Consider the following 15,866-nt stretch of genomic DNA (forward strand, 5'->3'; position numbering starts at 1 on the left):
GATCAAACCTATCTCTAAGTGTTACCAGTGTTGCCGGATGCATTGAATTTAGCGTCGGTAGCAGTGGCCGAGTGGTTAGCGCGTTGGGCTCGCAGTCGAGAGCCTGCATGTTCGACTCCAGCCACCCGCACTTGCTGTTGTTTCTCTGGGCAAGAAACTTTACGATAATTGCCTCTACCCAGTGATCGATTTCGAGTAATGGGTAGTACCAAATTTAAGTCATAAATAGAGTAGACAACCGGAAACAGACATTGCCGTCGGCTGCAGCGTGGGTCAGGTGTGTCGGAAGGCGTACACCGATGCATAGCGCTCAAGTCCGCTTTCCCGCAATGCAGGATAAAGATAAAAAAAAAAAAAATTGCAAGCAAAATGCCAAAATATAGTCAAAAAATCGAATGACAACAGCACAAAAGTAGGTCGAAATCACACAAAGTAAACAAAAAGACTGTACTCGTTAAACAATCTACTTACATTAGCAATTTCGGCTGCTAACAGATCGGCCTTTAGTTAAATCTGAAGCTACACGCTGGCAAGCAAGTTTGGCTTAGAAAAGCCATTCTGGGCCTGGCAATTTCGTTGCAGAGTGCTGACAACACAGCAAAGTTGCCAGATATAGAGAGCGAAAGCTGTGACGTCACACATCCCTAGCAACGCGCTTGCTGGTTCCAAACTATAAATTCTCGCCTTAACAACGCTACAGAACTCGCTACTAGTTGAGGTTTCGTTTGCTAGTTACTCGATTAAAATGGTTAAGTTTTCTATTACTTCTCTTGTAACGTATTTTTCTGATGAACCTAAATCTATAAACCGTGGAGAAAATCACTATAAATCAAATCATGTCCAGTCTATAGACTTTTTTGAAGGTTGTCTCAGAGGAAGTGTACATGCCAGCATGAAAGACAAGGTTTATAAAGCTTCGGTAAGTACTTGACTTACCGGTATCATTTATTGACATTACATCACGTTGAAACAAACACAGAATTTATTGCAAATACCCAAACACATATAAACCTAACTGCATTTTATTAGGTCTAAGCAGAAAATCCTTGTGTTGCAGGTTCAACTATCAGAAGATGTAATTGTATCCACATCATGCGAGTGTCCACGGGGCGGATATAAATGCAGCCATAGTGCTGCCTTAATGATACATGCCATTCACAACATAAGTTGCACTGATACAGAATGTTCTTGGAAAAAGCCAAAAGCAGTAACAGATGTAAGTACCGGTGGATGAAAACTCTATTCCTGGTAAAATTGTGTGAGCTAAGTTGTAAAGTAGCAGGCTTAGGAACTCGAAGCCATATTGAGATTAACAGTAGCATTATTGTTTATTTGCATCAGACCAATAGCTCCATATTTACTATTGAACATGCAAAACAAGATAGCATTACAAATAATCACAATAATGTAGTTAATAGACAATGCATAAATGACTATTAACACCTTTGTCATTTGAATAATTGTCACTACCGTAAGCCAAATCTCACTTTTTTGAAATATAATTTCAGGTTAAAAGTGTACAGGAAATGTACCCACCTTCAAGGGAGTACACAGCGATAAGCAGAGAGACAACAGCAGAAGATACTAATTGGCTATTTTCTAACCTCAAAAAATATGGACAGTTCACTGGTTTAGCTTGGTTTAGCACCGAATCGGACTAACCGAATCGGACTCACCGAATAGTAGCAGACCTTTAATAGGCACACCTGTTTAATAAACCCTCTATTACCACAGCATTATCCCAAAATGAGAGTGTTCAATCTACAATTGTGAAATAATTAACCATCATGCTGATACAAGCAAAACTCACTGTATTACATCTTTAGGTACCTATACTTGTTCATTATATGTGTTTTTTGTTTATTTTTTGATTTTGGTTAAATGACATCTACAGACTTGTATCTTACTACACATAGCGATCTATGTTACTACCTTACCATGTACAGTTTGTACACCTTTCAAGTTTTTATCACTGACATGGTGGTAGGTTATGTCTTTTATTGCAGCTTGCACTGTCAATTTTGTCATAGGTACGTTAATGAAGAAAGATATGATGCTACATTTGTTAAACCGGATTTGTAACAAATGTTTGGTTTGGCATTTATAATCCTAAAATACTTCATCAAACTTGTCTATTATTTTTAACTGATAAAACACTTATGGCGTGTTATTCTGGGTGCAAGTGTTACTCTGAGATAAGAAGCAATGGTACAATTAGTAGGCTTCGTGTTACATTTTGTGAAGTATATAGTATGTTTGGTGTCAGACTTGTTCATGACTGTGACTTCCTAGTTACCACATTACAATTTCTAACTGAAAAATTGCATTGTTCTGCGGAATTGAAGGTATCAATAATGTTAAACAGTCAGCTGTTTCCACGAGCAAAATTGATAAAGGGTTATCAATGCAATAAAAACATCACATCATTTAGGCCATTTATGAAACCAGGTAATACAAAAGCATGCAAATTAAGCAAGCCATACATAAAGGAAAGTGTGCCATACAGCAGTCACACATACAGTATAGAAAATAAAAAAGTACATTATCACAGTATCTGTAAAAAGTTTTGGTTAAAACTCAAACAGAACGTAGAAATAGTTTGCAAAAAAGCAGGTTTGGCAAACACACTATGCCTGTAAGCTAGAATAATATGACTACAACAGTAGGCCTACATGTCAATGGTAACATCACATAGTTAAGAGAGATGCAATATTTATGTATTTACCGGTACTTCAGATGTGCACACATGTTACACATCTATATGGAATTACATGAGAAAAAAACAAAAAAGTGAGAAAAATACATGTACAGGGGAAAGACTACAAACTAGCAAGTTGTTGCTAAGCAAAAATACATAGATACAAAGTATTGTTAACAGACATAGCTAAGCACCTGTTGCTCAGCTATGTTTGTAAGTAAGAACCTACAAACACTATGATTGGTAATCAATACGAAAGGAATACAATACTGACAGTTATTCTACAACACTTAAACGCAAACACTTTCAATGGATGGAGGCACACACAGAATTACACAGGCAAGTAATAAACAATAAAACCAGAGGTTACTCGAAATCCAATGAGTCCTTCCCTTCTTGGATCAAGGGATATTGCAAATTACGATTGGTAATCAATACGAAAGGAATACAATACTGACAGTTATTCTACAACACTTAAACGCAAACACTTTCAATGGATGGAGGCACACACAGAATTACACAGGCAAGTAATAAACAATAAAACCAGAGGTTACTCGAAATCCAATGAGTCCTTCACTTCTTGGATCAAGGGATATTGCAAATTTACAATAGCAGCACACAGCTTAACTACAATGTCAGCATAACATCTAAGATGGGCTGGTATGAACTTCAAAATTTTAAATTCTTTGATACGAGCATTTGCTCGTTCAACATGAATACGGCATCTAGCAATACATTTTGTAATTTTAATTTCACTTTCTGTTAGCTTGCCATGTTTGAGAAATGGAGGAATATTAACAGATACTCCATCAGGTACAATGTTTTGGATTAAAAAGCCTTTGTCAGCAAGTATTAAATCACCTGCAACAAAATGATGAAGGATCCCACATTTTTGCACCACTGCTTTATCTGAAGTTGACCCAGGATACAAATCACTGACATAGGTGATTACGGCATTTGGTGCTACACCTAACAACACTTTAAAGGAATTCATGCCCCTGTAATTAGAATATGTCAGCTTCTGATCAGACATTAATGCAGGACTGGCAATTTCAATGTCAGTGCAGTCAATCACCATTTTGCAGTTTCCAAATAAAATGAAGGCACCTGGAAGAGAAGTTTTATTTTTCATCCTTGATGGCACTGTGGTCATAACATCTTTATACAACAATTTATATAAAACATGAATAAAGGTTAAAGTGATGTTGGTAATTGTTGCGCTACTGCAATTAAATAGTTCGCTCAAATGTAAGTTGGTATAGTTTTGTCTTAATTTCATTAAAGTAATAAAAATTTGATCTTCTATAGATATAGACACAACCTTCCATCCACTGAAATACACAATCGAACATTCAAAACGTTTCACATACTGCACCACAATATCAAAAACTTCTCTTGTTGGCAGACCTGTCTCCATGCATAACACTTTCTGTGAAAGATTCTTAACAGTGAAGTGAAATTTGCTATATTCAAGATTTTTCTTAGCCTCTTTTAATTCTTTTGTCAGCTGTTCATTTTCGATCTGTAATACGATACTTGCACTGCTTGATCCTATTTGAGGGGAAACATTTTCACTGGATTCTACAAGAAAAAATAATCTTAAGTAGCATAACATGCTGAAGTGTAAAATCAAAAAAAAAAAAAAATATGGTAGGGTACCGTATACTAAAAATGACATTACCCAGCCTTGTATCACGACATTTAATAAACCTTGTTCATAATTTCTTTCACTAGCTTATTTTGCTTGTCGCATACATAAAAAAACAGAACAGTCTAACCTAGATGGTAATGCCTACCTGGAACAACATTGTCTGGGTCCAAGGTGATGTTAGAGGGTGCTGCTTGTGCTTCTTCTACTAATCTAATCTTCTTACTAGGGTTTATTTCTAAAGGAAACAACTTGTTCTTATTCCTTTCAAAAATTTCAGGCCCATTTTTCCGATCATTGTCACGAAAATGGCAACTACACACCCTAGAAGAAGTGGTAGGCTCTTTGTCCTTGCGCCTTATCAGTTGCACCCAGCGTTTTTTCTCCTTTTCGTTGCTTGGAAAACGAAAAAATTTGTTGCAGTTATCCCTTTGGGATTGATGATTGCAATCAGGCACAAAACATTGAACCATGCTTCTGTTAACGACGATAGCAAACGAAAGAAGATCAGCCGGTATACTGCTGCAATGGCTGATAAAAGTTGTTTGGAACCAAGATGGCGGCGTTGCTACGTGATGACGTCACACTTACGCGCTCTATTCCCACAACACAACAAAAATCTTCTTTAGTCAGAAAAAGGTCTGGTTGTTGGGCTATTCGAAAAAGAGAACACAAAAGACCGTTGCTAACTGGTTTTGTATTATGATGGTTCACAACGAATTAATTTAAAATGATTTTGTGTCAAATTCATGTTTCTTTATTTTTGTTTTAGTTCCAATTTGAGACAAAACGCATTAGTTTAAATTTGGAATTAGAATTATAACCCATACGTTTGCTTTGTTTGTCATATATTTTTTTAATGTAATGATCCAAAAAAAAAAATTAAAGTGAAAGCAAAGGATTATTTTTTGACTGACTATTTGTAGCATTTCCAAAAACTTCCAAATGCGTGTTACTTTAAAACACGATTAAATTTGCTTTGTTTGAATAAATCTTTCCAAAAAAATAATCTTTATGTTAAATAATAAACATAGAGGCCTGCAGTGGCGGCTGGTGAGGGTTGAAAGTGGTGGTGCTGTGGACGGGCGCAGCCCGGTCGCGTCTTCGCTGAAGGCGAGTAAAATTCCGGGGGTCTGGGGGCCCCCCAGGAAAATTTGAAAAATGACACTTAATTTGGTGCATTCTGTGCGCATCTTCAGCTCTAAATTGTAATGAAAAGTTAAGATAAAACTTTTGCGGTTTGAACTTTTTCCTTTTGTTGGTTTCGTTGCTGTATTTTATTTCCACTACATCGTTTTTTTTGTATTAAAACAAGGAAAAATAAATTGAATTGGTGAATTGGCTGCAGCCATTATTGTGACAGACTGACAGAAAGCGTTGCTAAACACTTTTGCAATGTATTGTTCTGCAAGTTAGTGTTGGGGAATCGCCAAACACAATTAATTAAACTAAATCGGTTCTAAAAAATAGTTAAAAAAAACCCAAACAACCAAACCCCAAATATATAGACAAACACCTTTGAAAATGGGCAATTTTATTGAATTAGGCGATAAAATTGCCAACGCTATGGCAACCCTAGGCGCGGTGTTCAATACCGCGCCAAAACGACGAACGTTGGCATTGCCAGACTGATAAACTACGTCATTGTCACGTGACTTCGACTGTGTTTGTTTGCTTTTATGACGCTCGTGCTCAGGCGCACGGAAAACCACAGCGCCTACAGTGCGAAATCATAGCGGTCAAGCTTGAGTGGAAGTCATGTGACAACGAGGTAGTTTCCCTCTCTGAGAAGGAGTTTCAGTCCAGTCAGTTACAGTCAATAAAGCGAAAAGTTGGAAAGGTCTGCAAACGTAAACAAATTTAACAAAAACAATGAAAAATCACGACGTGTTTTACGGGCAAAATGAGCCCCAAAAATTGGTGGAGCTGCAGCGCCACAACACCATTACACGAGCCGCCACTGGAGGCCTGTGTATAGCTCTGCTTACAAAATGCCAAAAAATTTTTTGCTTTACAATTGTGTTATTCCATTTTTTGCAAATCAGCTTGACTAAGTCCAGTATGGCAATGACCATTCCTATGCCTTTTAATATTTTAAATGGTGTTGTTCAAAAGGCAAAAGCCAGATAAGATCAAGATAAAATAAAAATCTTTTCTACGTTTGGTGGCGGTATAGTTTATAAATATACATTTTTATTTACAATATACCATGTTATATTTATTAACTATGGTGGCGGTACAAATTTAAGATAATGTTTTCCAAACATTATTTTATCGATGCATATTGTGAAGTTTTTGTTTCGTCATCTTTTCCTTTTGTTGATGTCAAATTCGTATATTTAATTAAATAATATGTAACCCGTAAATAACACGTTGTACTGGTGCAAAATAAGCTGAACTACCACAAGATGTATAAAGTAACAATCTTCCTTTATTCCGACGTTTTGTCAATCGGACACGAATGACTTCTTCAGGGGACTAGACCAAGTTGTGACTAGGATCTAGCATGGCAAAAAACAGGATCATGTTGCTTTATTATTTTATTGCTTTATTACTTTATTGTTCACTACATGTTCGCGCCAGCAAAGAAAAATAAAATTTATTTGAAATATGATTTTTTGTCATTCGGCAGTCAAGAGTAGCAAAAATTGACAGACACGCGTTTCGCCCATGAGGCTTAGCTCAGGAAAATCGTTCCTTTTCAATATATAATTTATTTATGGAAGCTCTGCTTTTTTTTATTAAACTTTGCACCATGTTGCCAACTTTGCGGTTTTCCAGCAAACTTCGAAGTGGGTTTGTAGTTTTTTTAAGATTGTGTTTTCTTTTTATTTGCAGGTTACTTGTTTTTGAGCTTGCTTTATTTAGGATGAAATTTTCAGTTTTTGGGCTTAATTTTGAGATTGAAATTTAAATTTTTTTTGCGGTTGTCAAGGTTCCTTCACTTTCCATGTTTTTTCTTGTTTTCAAATTAATGTTTGCGCAAAACTGCATTTGCATTGCCTTTGCAGTGCAGAAAAGCACATGCCACCACCATTTTAGAATGTCTTTGGTCTTTGGGAGCAACAAATTGCAATGACAAGGCATGGCTTACACCCTTGCTTTAAAAAGCTGCAGTGCTCATTTTTCATTTTATGATTACCTTGCAACAGTTTATAAACATGAACTTTGCTCTCATGGGAAATTTTTTGAGATCAGTAGTGACTTGGCAAAAAACTCCGTTTTTGGTTAACTTGTGTATTTTGGGCTTGTTTTTTGCTGTCATTCATTACTACATGTGTGCTTCTCTCTGTTTTTGTTTTATTTTTTGCTATTTGTTTTTTTGGGTTTTGTGGCCGTGCTAACTACTGATATATAGCCTACTACATAATTTTTCATTCAGGCACGTTTTAAACCTTTCAAGGTTTTGCCACCTTTTCCCGTTCGTTAACGTGCTGGTAGGTTTATATCGATTTTTGTAGTTAGTATCTGGTCACAGCGGTAAACCATAATCTCTTCGTGGGAAAATTGTAACATAAGATTCCCAAATCCGTTCGTCTGCATGTAGGTGATTGAAAAATAAACACTCTTTCGAAACGTCTTTTCAAAAGTGTATTTCTGTAAAATTAGCCCGCGGCTATCGAAATCGAAATGCAACGCCTTGCACCTCTAAAAACTGTCACTACGATACAGATTACTTGGTTAAAAGACGGAGAATTTGTCCAGCTAGCAAGCACCAAATAAACCAGTTAAATGTGCGACCGACTTCCAACAAACAACTTCGAGAATGAATCAGAAAAATTTGTGATAACTCAAAGGCACGAGAGCAGTTCGTGTGACGCAATTTCATGTCCAAACAGGTTTCAACTGAAACAGGTTTAAACAGGTTTGACACGAGTCTTACGGACGATTGTGCAATTTTGGCTCATGTTTTAGGAATTTCCATGACGTAATATTCAGTAGACCCGAACGATTTCTACATGACGTTTGACCAGGCGAACAACCGTCTGGAACATTGCGGCCCCTAGTTATGACAGTCTGACATGGCATAACTAAAAAAGAATTGACGACAATTGTGAGCCAATGAATAAAAACACATGATACACAAATTGTTTGAATCACTCACGTTTAAGTTAATACGCAAATACAAAGGGCATGCAAAGAATGAACAGCAATAAGAATAAACACGACGATACATGAAATTGGTACCATAGGTATTAGGTAGCCTACACGCAAAAAATGACGCTATATACCATGGTTGCGATAATAACCGACTGTTCTGGGCTCAGACAAGTGTCGGCCACCGCAGACAAAACCAGGCTCAAACCCTAACACTTAGGTGTTCTTTACGGGGGCGAGGCACGAAATATCCCTCAACACATAGTCTACTTTCACTTTCCCCGTACTCTCATCATAGTTGCAGACGGCAACTTTAGCTCTACGAACCACAGGCTTCCCTTTCCTAATTTGTGGAACTACCTCATGCACCCTCCCAAGTTGATACTTCCCACGTTTACCAATGTCCTGGAGAGAACCTACCACTACAAGTTGACCAGGCTCCAAATTCTCGGCCATTTTTAGCCATTTTTTCCGGCCCTGAAAACCTGGCAAGTAAAAATCTATCCATTTACTCCAAAACTGCTGAGAAAGTGACAAATTGAACCGATAATCCCTTCTTAATTGGTCACGATCATGTGGTTGCCCAACAGCACAGTATGGGGTCAAAAGTGAGGCAGGGGTGATGACAGTAAAATCCCTAGGGTCGTCACTCAAAGGTACCAAAGGGCGTTCGTTCACGATCCGAACGGCACTACTACTTGTGTACGTAAGCAGTTCAATAAAACTGGGCTTACGTATTGAAGAGTCCAAAATGTGAAAAAATGCAATTTTAAATTGTTTAACCATTGCCTCCCAGGCGCCACCTTGCGCCGGAGTATACGGAGGTATAAATTCCCAGTTTATCTCTCTCTGTCTCAGGGCGTAGTGAAATTCAGCTGATCCTATCAACTCGGGGAACTTTATTTGAAAGAAGCATTTAGTCACATCAGCCATGAGACCAAATCTACCAAGCCGAAGTCTAGCCAAGACATCTACCAGAGGGTTTAACAAGTCAGGACCCGAAAACATTACATCATTAACACAAGTTCCTCGAAATTCAGACTTGCCATCGTAAACAATGCGCTTTTTTAATTGTGACATAACAAAGTATGGTAAATACCATTCAAATCCCTTGACATTCCCAGCTTCACCAGTACGCTCAATATAGCCATTTGATTTAAGATCTTTCATGGTGTCAGTAAGGAAATCACGAAGTTCAGGTTGTTTTAAAGCCTTTTTCCTTAAAACAGCAACTCTATCTGACGCCAACACAAAATTGTTAGGTAGATCAATATCTTCCTTCAACGGAACAGGTATCTCAAATCGACCATCTTTCAACTCAATATTCGGTTCAACAAGTTCTCTAGCCAACTTATCATTGCGAGACAATTCACAGGTTTCATTTTGCAACGTCAAATCCTGAATGACTTTATTCAGGTCTGCTATTTCCATATCGCGAGACTCAATTTTACGCTGAAAGCCAGAGATGACATCCGACTCTGAAGACGTCTGCACTCTGCACACTTTAGCAACGCTTTCATCTAAGGGTGACTTACCACCACAAGCCAACCAGCCGAGAGGAGTGAGCAAAGCATGTGGTTCACTACGATTTTCACCAACACGCTCTTTTTTTGCACACATCAAATAAGCGTTGTCGTTGCCAATCAGTACATCTACAGTACTACAATCATTCAAATGAAACATATTCACGTCATGAAAATGACGGAAACCATTTAAATCTTGTTTATGCGGTAAAGTTTTAACATCGTCAGCCCAAGCTGGGTTAACCACCGAAGTTATATCACAAAACAGTTCATCTGTCTCTAACGACTGGATGTTGAGTTTGACAAGGTCAGCACAAGTAGGTTTCTGACCAGCCAGGGTATCCATTTTAAACGACGCTTTATCGTACGGTTTAAGATCAAATTCACACACCAAATCACTCGAAACAAACGTCAACTGCGAACCAGGATCATGCTGACAATACACCAACTTCGATTTGCCAGTCATTGGATTCAAAACACGAGCAGCAGTAACGCGGTTAAAGGCTGCTTTAACATTTCCAATCTTAACATTACGCACAGGAACTCTGGCACGAGCATCATCTTTCCCAACCGAATCCAGAGAATCACGTGACGTCACATAAAAATCATGCAGAAGAAAATAGTGTTTCCTATCGTTGTTAGGCCCACACTTACGACAGTTATTTGCATGAACGCAATCCCTAACCATATGCTGGCGCAAACAATTCAAGCATTTGCCAGCTTTCACAATGACATCTCTCCGATCTTTAGGTGTCAAGCGCAAAAATTCTTTACAATTAGACAAAAAATGATATTCAACTTGACCACGTGACGAACAACAAATGCATGCCGGTAGGTTTTTACGTCTGGCTTCACCACCGCGCGGTGCGCCAACAACAGTCGAGTACTGCGAACTCCCTGACATCACATCATCATGGGGTTTTACGGACGTCTGCCTAACCGGACATGAAGGCAATTTTCCTTTGCCAAACTTTTTAAATTGCTGCGACTCACCAGAATCGCCCATTAGCATAATGCTAAAATCAGTCGACTTACGCGTTTCCTCCCGTACTACAAATTCAAACAAACTCTGAAAAGTAGGCTCATCAGTGTCACCATACTGATCACCTAAAAAGTCAAGATAACGCTGCTTAGCGTCAAACGGGAGTCGCTTAGCCAAATCCAAAACAAAACGTCCTTCCAATTTGTCACGCTGACCATAAGCTTGCGCGTAAAGCAAACACTGCGATAATTCATCTTTAAACTCTTTCAGATCACTGGAAGAGGTCGAAGTCAATTTGCTACCATAGCGATACTTTCTAATTTCCGGTTCTGCAAAAAGACCTCCACGAACCCCAAAACGCTGGGACAAGCGAGCTAACGACATTTCTATCCTGTCTTCCTCTGACAAGCCAGGGGTGTCAGAAACCAAATTAGCAATCGTTTGCGCAGCTGTCCTAACACAAGCTGCTTGTAACAAAGTCAAACGAGTCCCCTTAAAGGGCGAAGCTGCCATTAAGGCCGTAACACGATTTTTAAAGAAGATAAATGGCATATTATTACCATCGTAACCAATCAAGGCCGCCTTATCGAAAAACGTCCTACTATTTTGGTATTCAAAAAAGCAATCCTGCTGTTGAGAACTCGATTTAGCGGGAGAAGACAAGCTATATCCCTTAAGGGGCTGAGTGGGCTCAGTCACATGCACAGCCCGATCACGATCCTCACACACGTTAAAATCAGGAGACGCGATACGCCTCTCACAACCACCCAAATTACGTGTAGCTGGGCGATCAAAACCTAGCGGCGCAGAAAACTGTGAAGGGGGCAAAGCATTACTACTAATGGCGGCCCCGTGACCTGTACGCTCTGGGGGAGGAGTTCGGTTGTAATTCGCAGACCTTGGCTCTACAGCATTCGGAAGACCCTTAGCCGCGGCCCGGAGACCTCCTGAAACAGCTGGAAAACGTGTGGATTGCCCTGGTCCACTCACAGGTTGAACGGGCGTTTGGAAAAGGTTATGTAAATTAAACTGCGATTGTTGTTCTTTTCTGGAATGCCTAGAAGAGCCCTTCTTAGAGCTACGCCGAGAGCCCACCTCTGATCGATATTCAGCTAAAACTACCTCTTTACGTTGTTCAGCCCTCAACTGAGCGTCTTTGAGTGCGAACTCAGCAGCTCTCGCGGCGGCCTCAGCTGCTCTCGCTTCGGCCTCAGCTCTCGCGGCAGCCTCAGCTCGAATGGCCTCAGCAGCTCTCGCTTCGGCCTCAGCTCTCGCGGCAGCCTCAGCTCGAATGGCCTCAGCTCTCGCGATGGCCTCAGCAGCTCTTGCTTCGGCCTCAGCTTGGATCTGGAGCTCCTCTCGTCTTAGCTGCAGGTTAATTTGTGCCACTATCCGAGACGAAGTCCTAGACATCCCAGTGCTTACATTTGAGGCGCTATCCTCAGGATGTATGTCAGCATCCAACATATCTGAGAACTCACTTTCTTTTTGTTCAAAGTTATTTTTTAACGAGTTAAATTCGGGATCTACCCTATCACGAAGTTCTGCCAAGATTGCAGAGTTAAAGATTTTAGTCAAAAGAGCATGGAAATGCCGTAATTCCTCTTCTAAAGTAGATAACTTAGATCTAAAAATTAACAGTTCCTGCTTATCACTCAAAGAACCTAGGGCTACAGAAAGTTCCCCAATTTGAGTCAAAATATCCCGTCTAAGATGCCGGGCCTCTCGAACTGACTTAGCCTCATCGTTATTGGGTCCCTCCCCAGAATGGCCTGCCCGACCGCAAAGAACATCATCAGGCTTAAACTCAGTCGAGTCTACGGCGGTCGAGTCCTTGTCGCCACCGAGTGTAGACATATTAAATGTTGGGGCTAAATTAACAATTAAAAAAAAATGAAGTTACACAAACACACAAATTTATTAGGCTACAGTAGTTATAAAAAACTTAACTGCAAAGACCGTAAAAATACAAAAAAGAATTTAAATGCACGATACCGTAGCTGTACGGGTATGAAGTCCTAAAGTCTACAAAACTTGCTTGGATTCTTCCACTTGAATCTACAAGCACAGATGGATTGTCTTTTAATCTTCTTTCTTGCCAATGAATGTCAAAGTTATTTTTCTTCTGTACCAAACTGAGAAGAAATGTCTTTACTTTTCTTTGCTTCTGTAAGAGTGTAGACTACCAACCAACAAATCTTCTTTTATTATTTCTTGTACTTCTAAGTAGTTCTTCTGCACTAGCTAACATCAAACACGTCGTTTATTTTTATGCCTTCAAGTGCTTCTTGGCCTACCAGCTAACAAATCGTTTTTTATTTTTCTTGCTTTAATTTCTTCTTGACCTACCAACTGACAAGAACTCGTCTTTTATTTTTCTTGTTTTAATTTCTTCTTGACTTACCAACTGACAAGAACTCGTCTTTTATTTTTTATGCCTTCAAGTGCTTCTTGGCCCACCAGCTAACAAGAACTCGTCTTTTATTTTTTATGGTCACAGCGCTAAACCATAATCTCTTCGTGGGAAAATTGTAACATAAGATTCCCAAATCCGTTCGTCTGCATGTAGGTGACCGAAAAATAAACACTCTTTCGAAACGTCTTTTCAAAAGTGTATTCCTGTAAAATTAGCCCGCGGCTATCGAAATCGAAATGCAACGCCTTGCACCTCTAAAAACTGTCACTACGATACAGATTACTTGGTTAAAAGACGGAGAATTTGTCCAGCTAGCAAGCACCAAATAAACCAGTTAAATGTGCGACCGACTTCCAACAAACAACTTCGAGAATGAATCAGAAAAATTTGTGATAACTCAAAGGCACGAGAGCAGTTCGTGTGACGCAATTTCATGTCCAAACAGGTTTCAACTGAAACAGGTTTAAACAGGTTTGACACGAGTCTTACGGACGATTGTGCAATTTTGGCTCATGTTTTAGGAATTTCCATGACGTAATATTCAGTAGACCCGAACGGTTTCTACATGACGTTTGACCAGGCGAACAACCGTCTGGAACAGTATCTTTTTCGTCCCGGACGCGTTAATGACGAAAAATAAAATGATTGATTGATTGATTTTCATGAATTTACTTGCTGGTTTTGACGCAATAACCTGGCAACGCTGCTCAACACTCAACCCAAATTGACTCAATATTCATTGTTTGATTGATTGATTGAATCTTTATACTCGGACTGAGAAAGCTTCTTGCAGAGCTTAATCCTGGCAGTTTCGCATACTTGTAGAGGCTTTGAATTACTGACGCAGGCCCGGTCACCGAGATTGACAGAATGAAGTTTCCGATTGTTGAAGTCTTGTTGCCGGGGAACTTTTCCATCCATTAGATACCGCTGAATGGAGAGCAGTCCTTAATGTGCGTTGCTCAAGCGCATACCCCGAGAGTCGAACCAGCGCCGCTTGATCTTGAAGCTTCTTCGTTCCAGAAGTGACGCGCTAACCAATTGAGCTATCGGGGCGAATATTGTGCACTAGTGATGCAAGCCACGCCGCGTGCGCGGCCGCTTATGACTTTTTCGCCGCGTGCCGCGCCGCGCCGCGTGGAAAAATGAAATGAAAAAGCCGCGCCGCGCCGCTTGCCGCGTAAACTTTCAAGAAATTAAACTTTTGTAAACGTAAACTTTCAACTTTTCAAGAAAATCAGTTATGAAACTTCAAATTTAAATTGGAAACACTAATCAGTTTTTTTTCGGAAACTCAAGCTGGAAAGCTCAAAGCTGTGCAAATGGCTTGCAGTTGACGGGGTTTTTGGGGCTGGCTTGTGAGGAAGCTGTACGAGTGTTTTTGGTTAATAGCCTAGCTGATCAGCTCAGTTACCAGGCTATAGGCCTAGCGCAACTACCGCATTAGTTACTGTAACAGTTAGCCTAGTGAGTTCAGGCTATAAGTTTTACTCTTGACATCCTGTCTGTGTTGTGTGTAGTTCATACAGCCACTGACATTAAAATTGCATTATTGCTTACAAAAACTGTTCAAAAGTCCTGATACTGGATCCAGGAACATTCTATTTGAAAAAGCATGATGTCTTAGAACTTAGATGCATTGCTGGTAAGAGAATATGATCTGGTTAGCCTAGTTATTATAGTGCACAACTGTACCGGTAGGGTACCGGTACCAGTTGTATGCCCTGGGTGCTTTTTGCCACAATTGACTTTCTAAAAAATAACGCGTAAAACATTTTTTGAAAATTTTGTAATTTGCGGTGCAGTGTCAAAAGTTCCAGATAAATTGCGGTGTGCGGATAGGTGATTCAGTTGCGGTGCGGTGTGCGGATAAAAATTTTGGGTTTGCTGCATCTCTATTGTGCACTGCGTCTGCAACTGCAAGACTGCAAGTGCAAATTGCAGTAGCTGAAGCTGTGTTCAGGGATGTGGATTTATTTTGAAGTCCAGGTTTATTTTGAAGTCCGGTTTTAGACGACATCGTCGCCACCCGACTTATGGTACCGGTAGGGCGTAAATAAAATTACAAATTGTCATTCACGTTTTCCTTCTGATGATAATTTATTTCACACCATTTGGGGGTAAAATAGCATCAATAAAAAGTCTCCATTTTGACAAAGAAATATAAAGTGAAATGTTTCTACAGTGCTCTTATTCTACATGCAGTCATGCATACAATCTCCCTGACAACTTTGCTAATTCAAAATGAGCAAAGTGTGAAATTTGCAAATAGTTTGAGGCATAGGCGCCTAACCCGTGGGGGCCAGGCCCCCACGCATATTTATGCATGGGAGCAACTTTTTATGCTGCATTGATACATAAAACAATAGATGAACTAGCGATCGGCAGCAGGAAAACATTATTAAATGCAAACCGCAACAGCTTTGCGCTAAATAATCACTAGAACGAGTAGCGAGGCTACAATCCCACTCCAGACAAAAAAAATTTGTCATTTTTACATT

The 15,866-nt window shown here is 39.6% G+C and overlaps 1 protein-coding gene across 1 annotated transcript; it reads left to right on the plus strand.

Annotated features, from left to right (window-relative positions):
* The first annotated feature begins 625 nt into the window (after nt 1-625).
* On the plus strand, nt 626-2,526 carry LOC145775769 (uncharacterized). Its single transcript, XM_082587134.1, has 3 exons — nt 626-919; nt 1,058-1,216; nt 1,509-2,526. The coding sequence occupies exons 1-3, from the start codon at nt 746-748 to the stop codon at nt 1,659-1,661; spliced, it is 486 nt and encodes a 161-aa protein (XP_082443260.1). The 5' UTR covers nt 626-745; the 3' UTR covers nt 1,662-2,526.
* The last annotated feature ends 13,340 nt before the right edge of the window (nt 2,527-15,866 follow it).

This window comes from Aplidium turbinatum, chromosome 8 (genome assembly GCF_918807975.1).
Source record: "Aplidium turbinatum chromosome 8, kaAplTurb1.1, whole genome shotgun sequence".
In the NCBI taxonomy this organism is placed as follows: Eukaryota; Metazoa; Chordata; class Ascidiacea; order Aplousobranchia; family Polyclinidae; genus Aplidium; species Aplidium turbinatum.

Coding starts and splice junctions, on each gene's coding strand:
- LOC145775769 (XM_082587134.1), top strand. CDS start 746: ATGGTTAAGTTTTCTATTACTTCTCTTGTAACGTATTTTTCTGATGAA. Junction 920..1,057: donor ACAAGGTTTATAAAGCTTCG/GTAAGTACTTGA, acceptor CTTGTGTTGCAG/GTTCAACTATCAGAAGATGT. Junction 1,217..1,508: donor AGCCAAAAGCAGTAACAGAT/GTAAGTACCGGT, acceptor ATATAATTTCAG/GTTAAAAGTGTACAGGAAAT.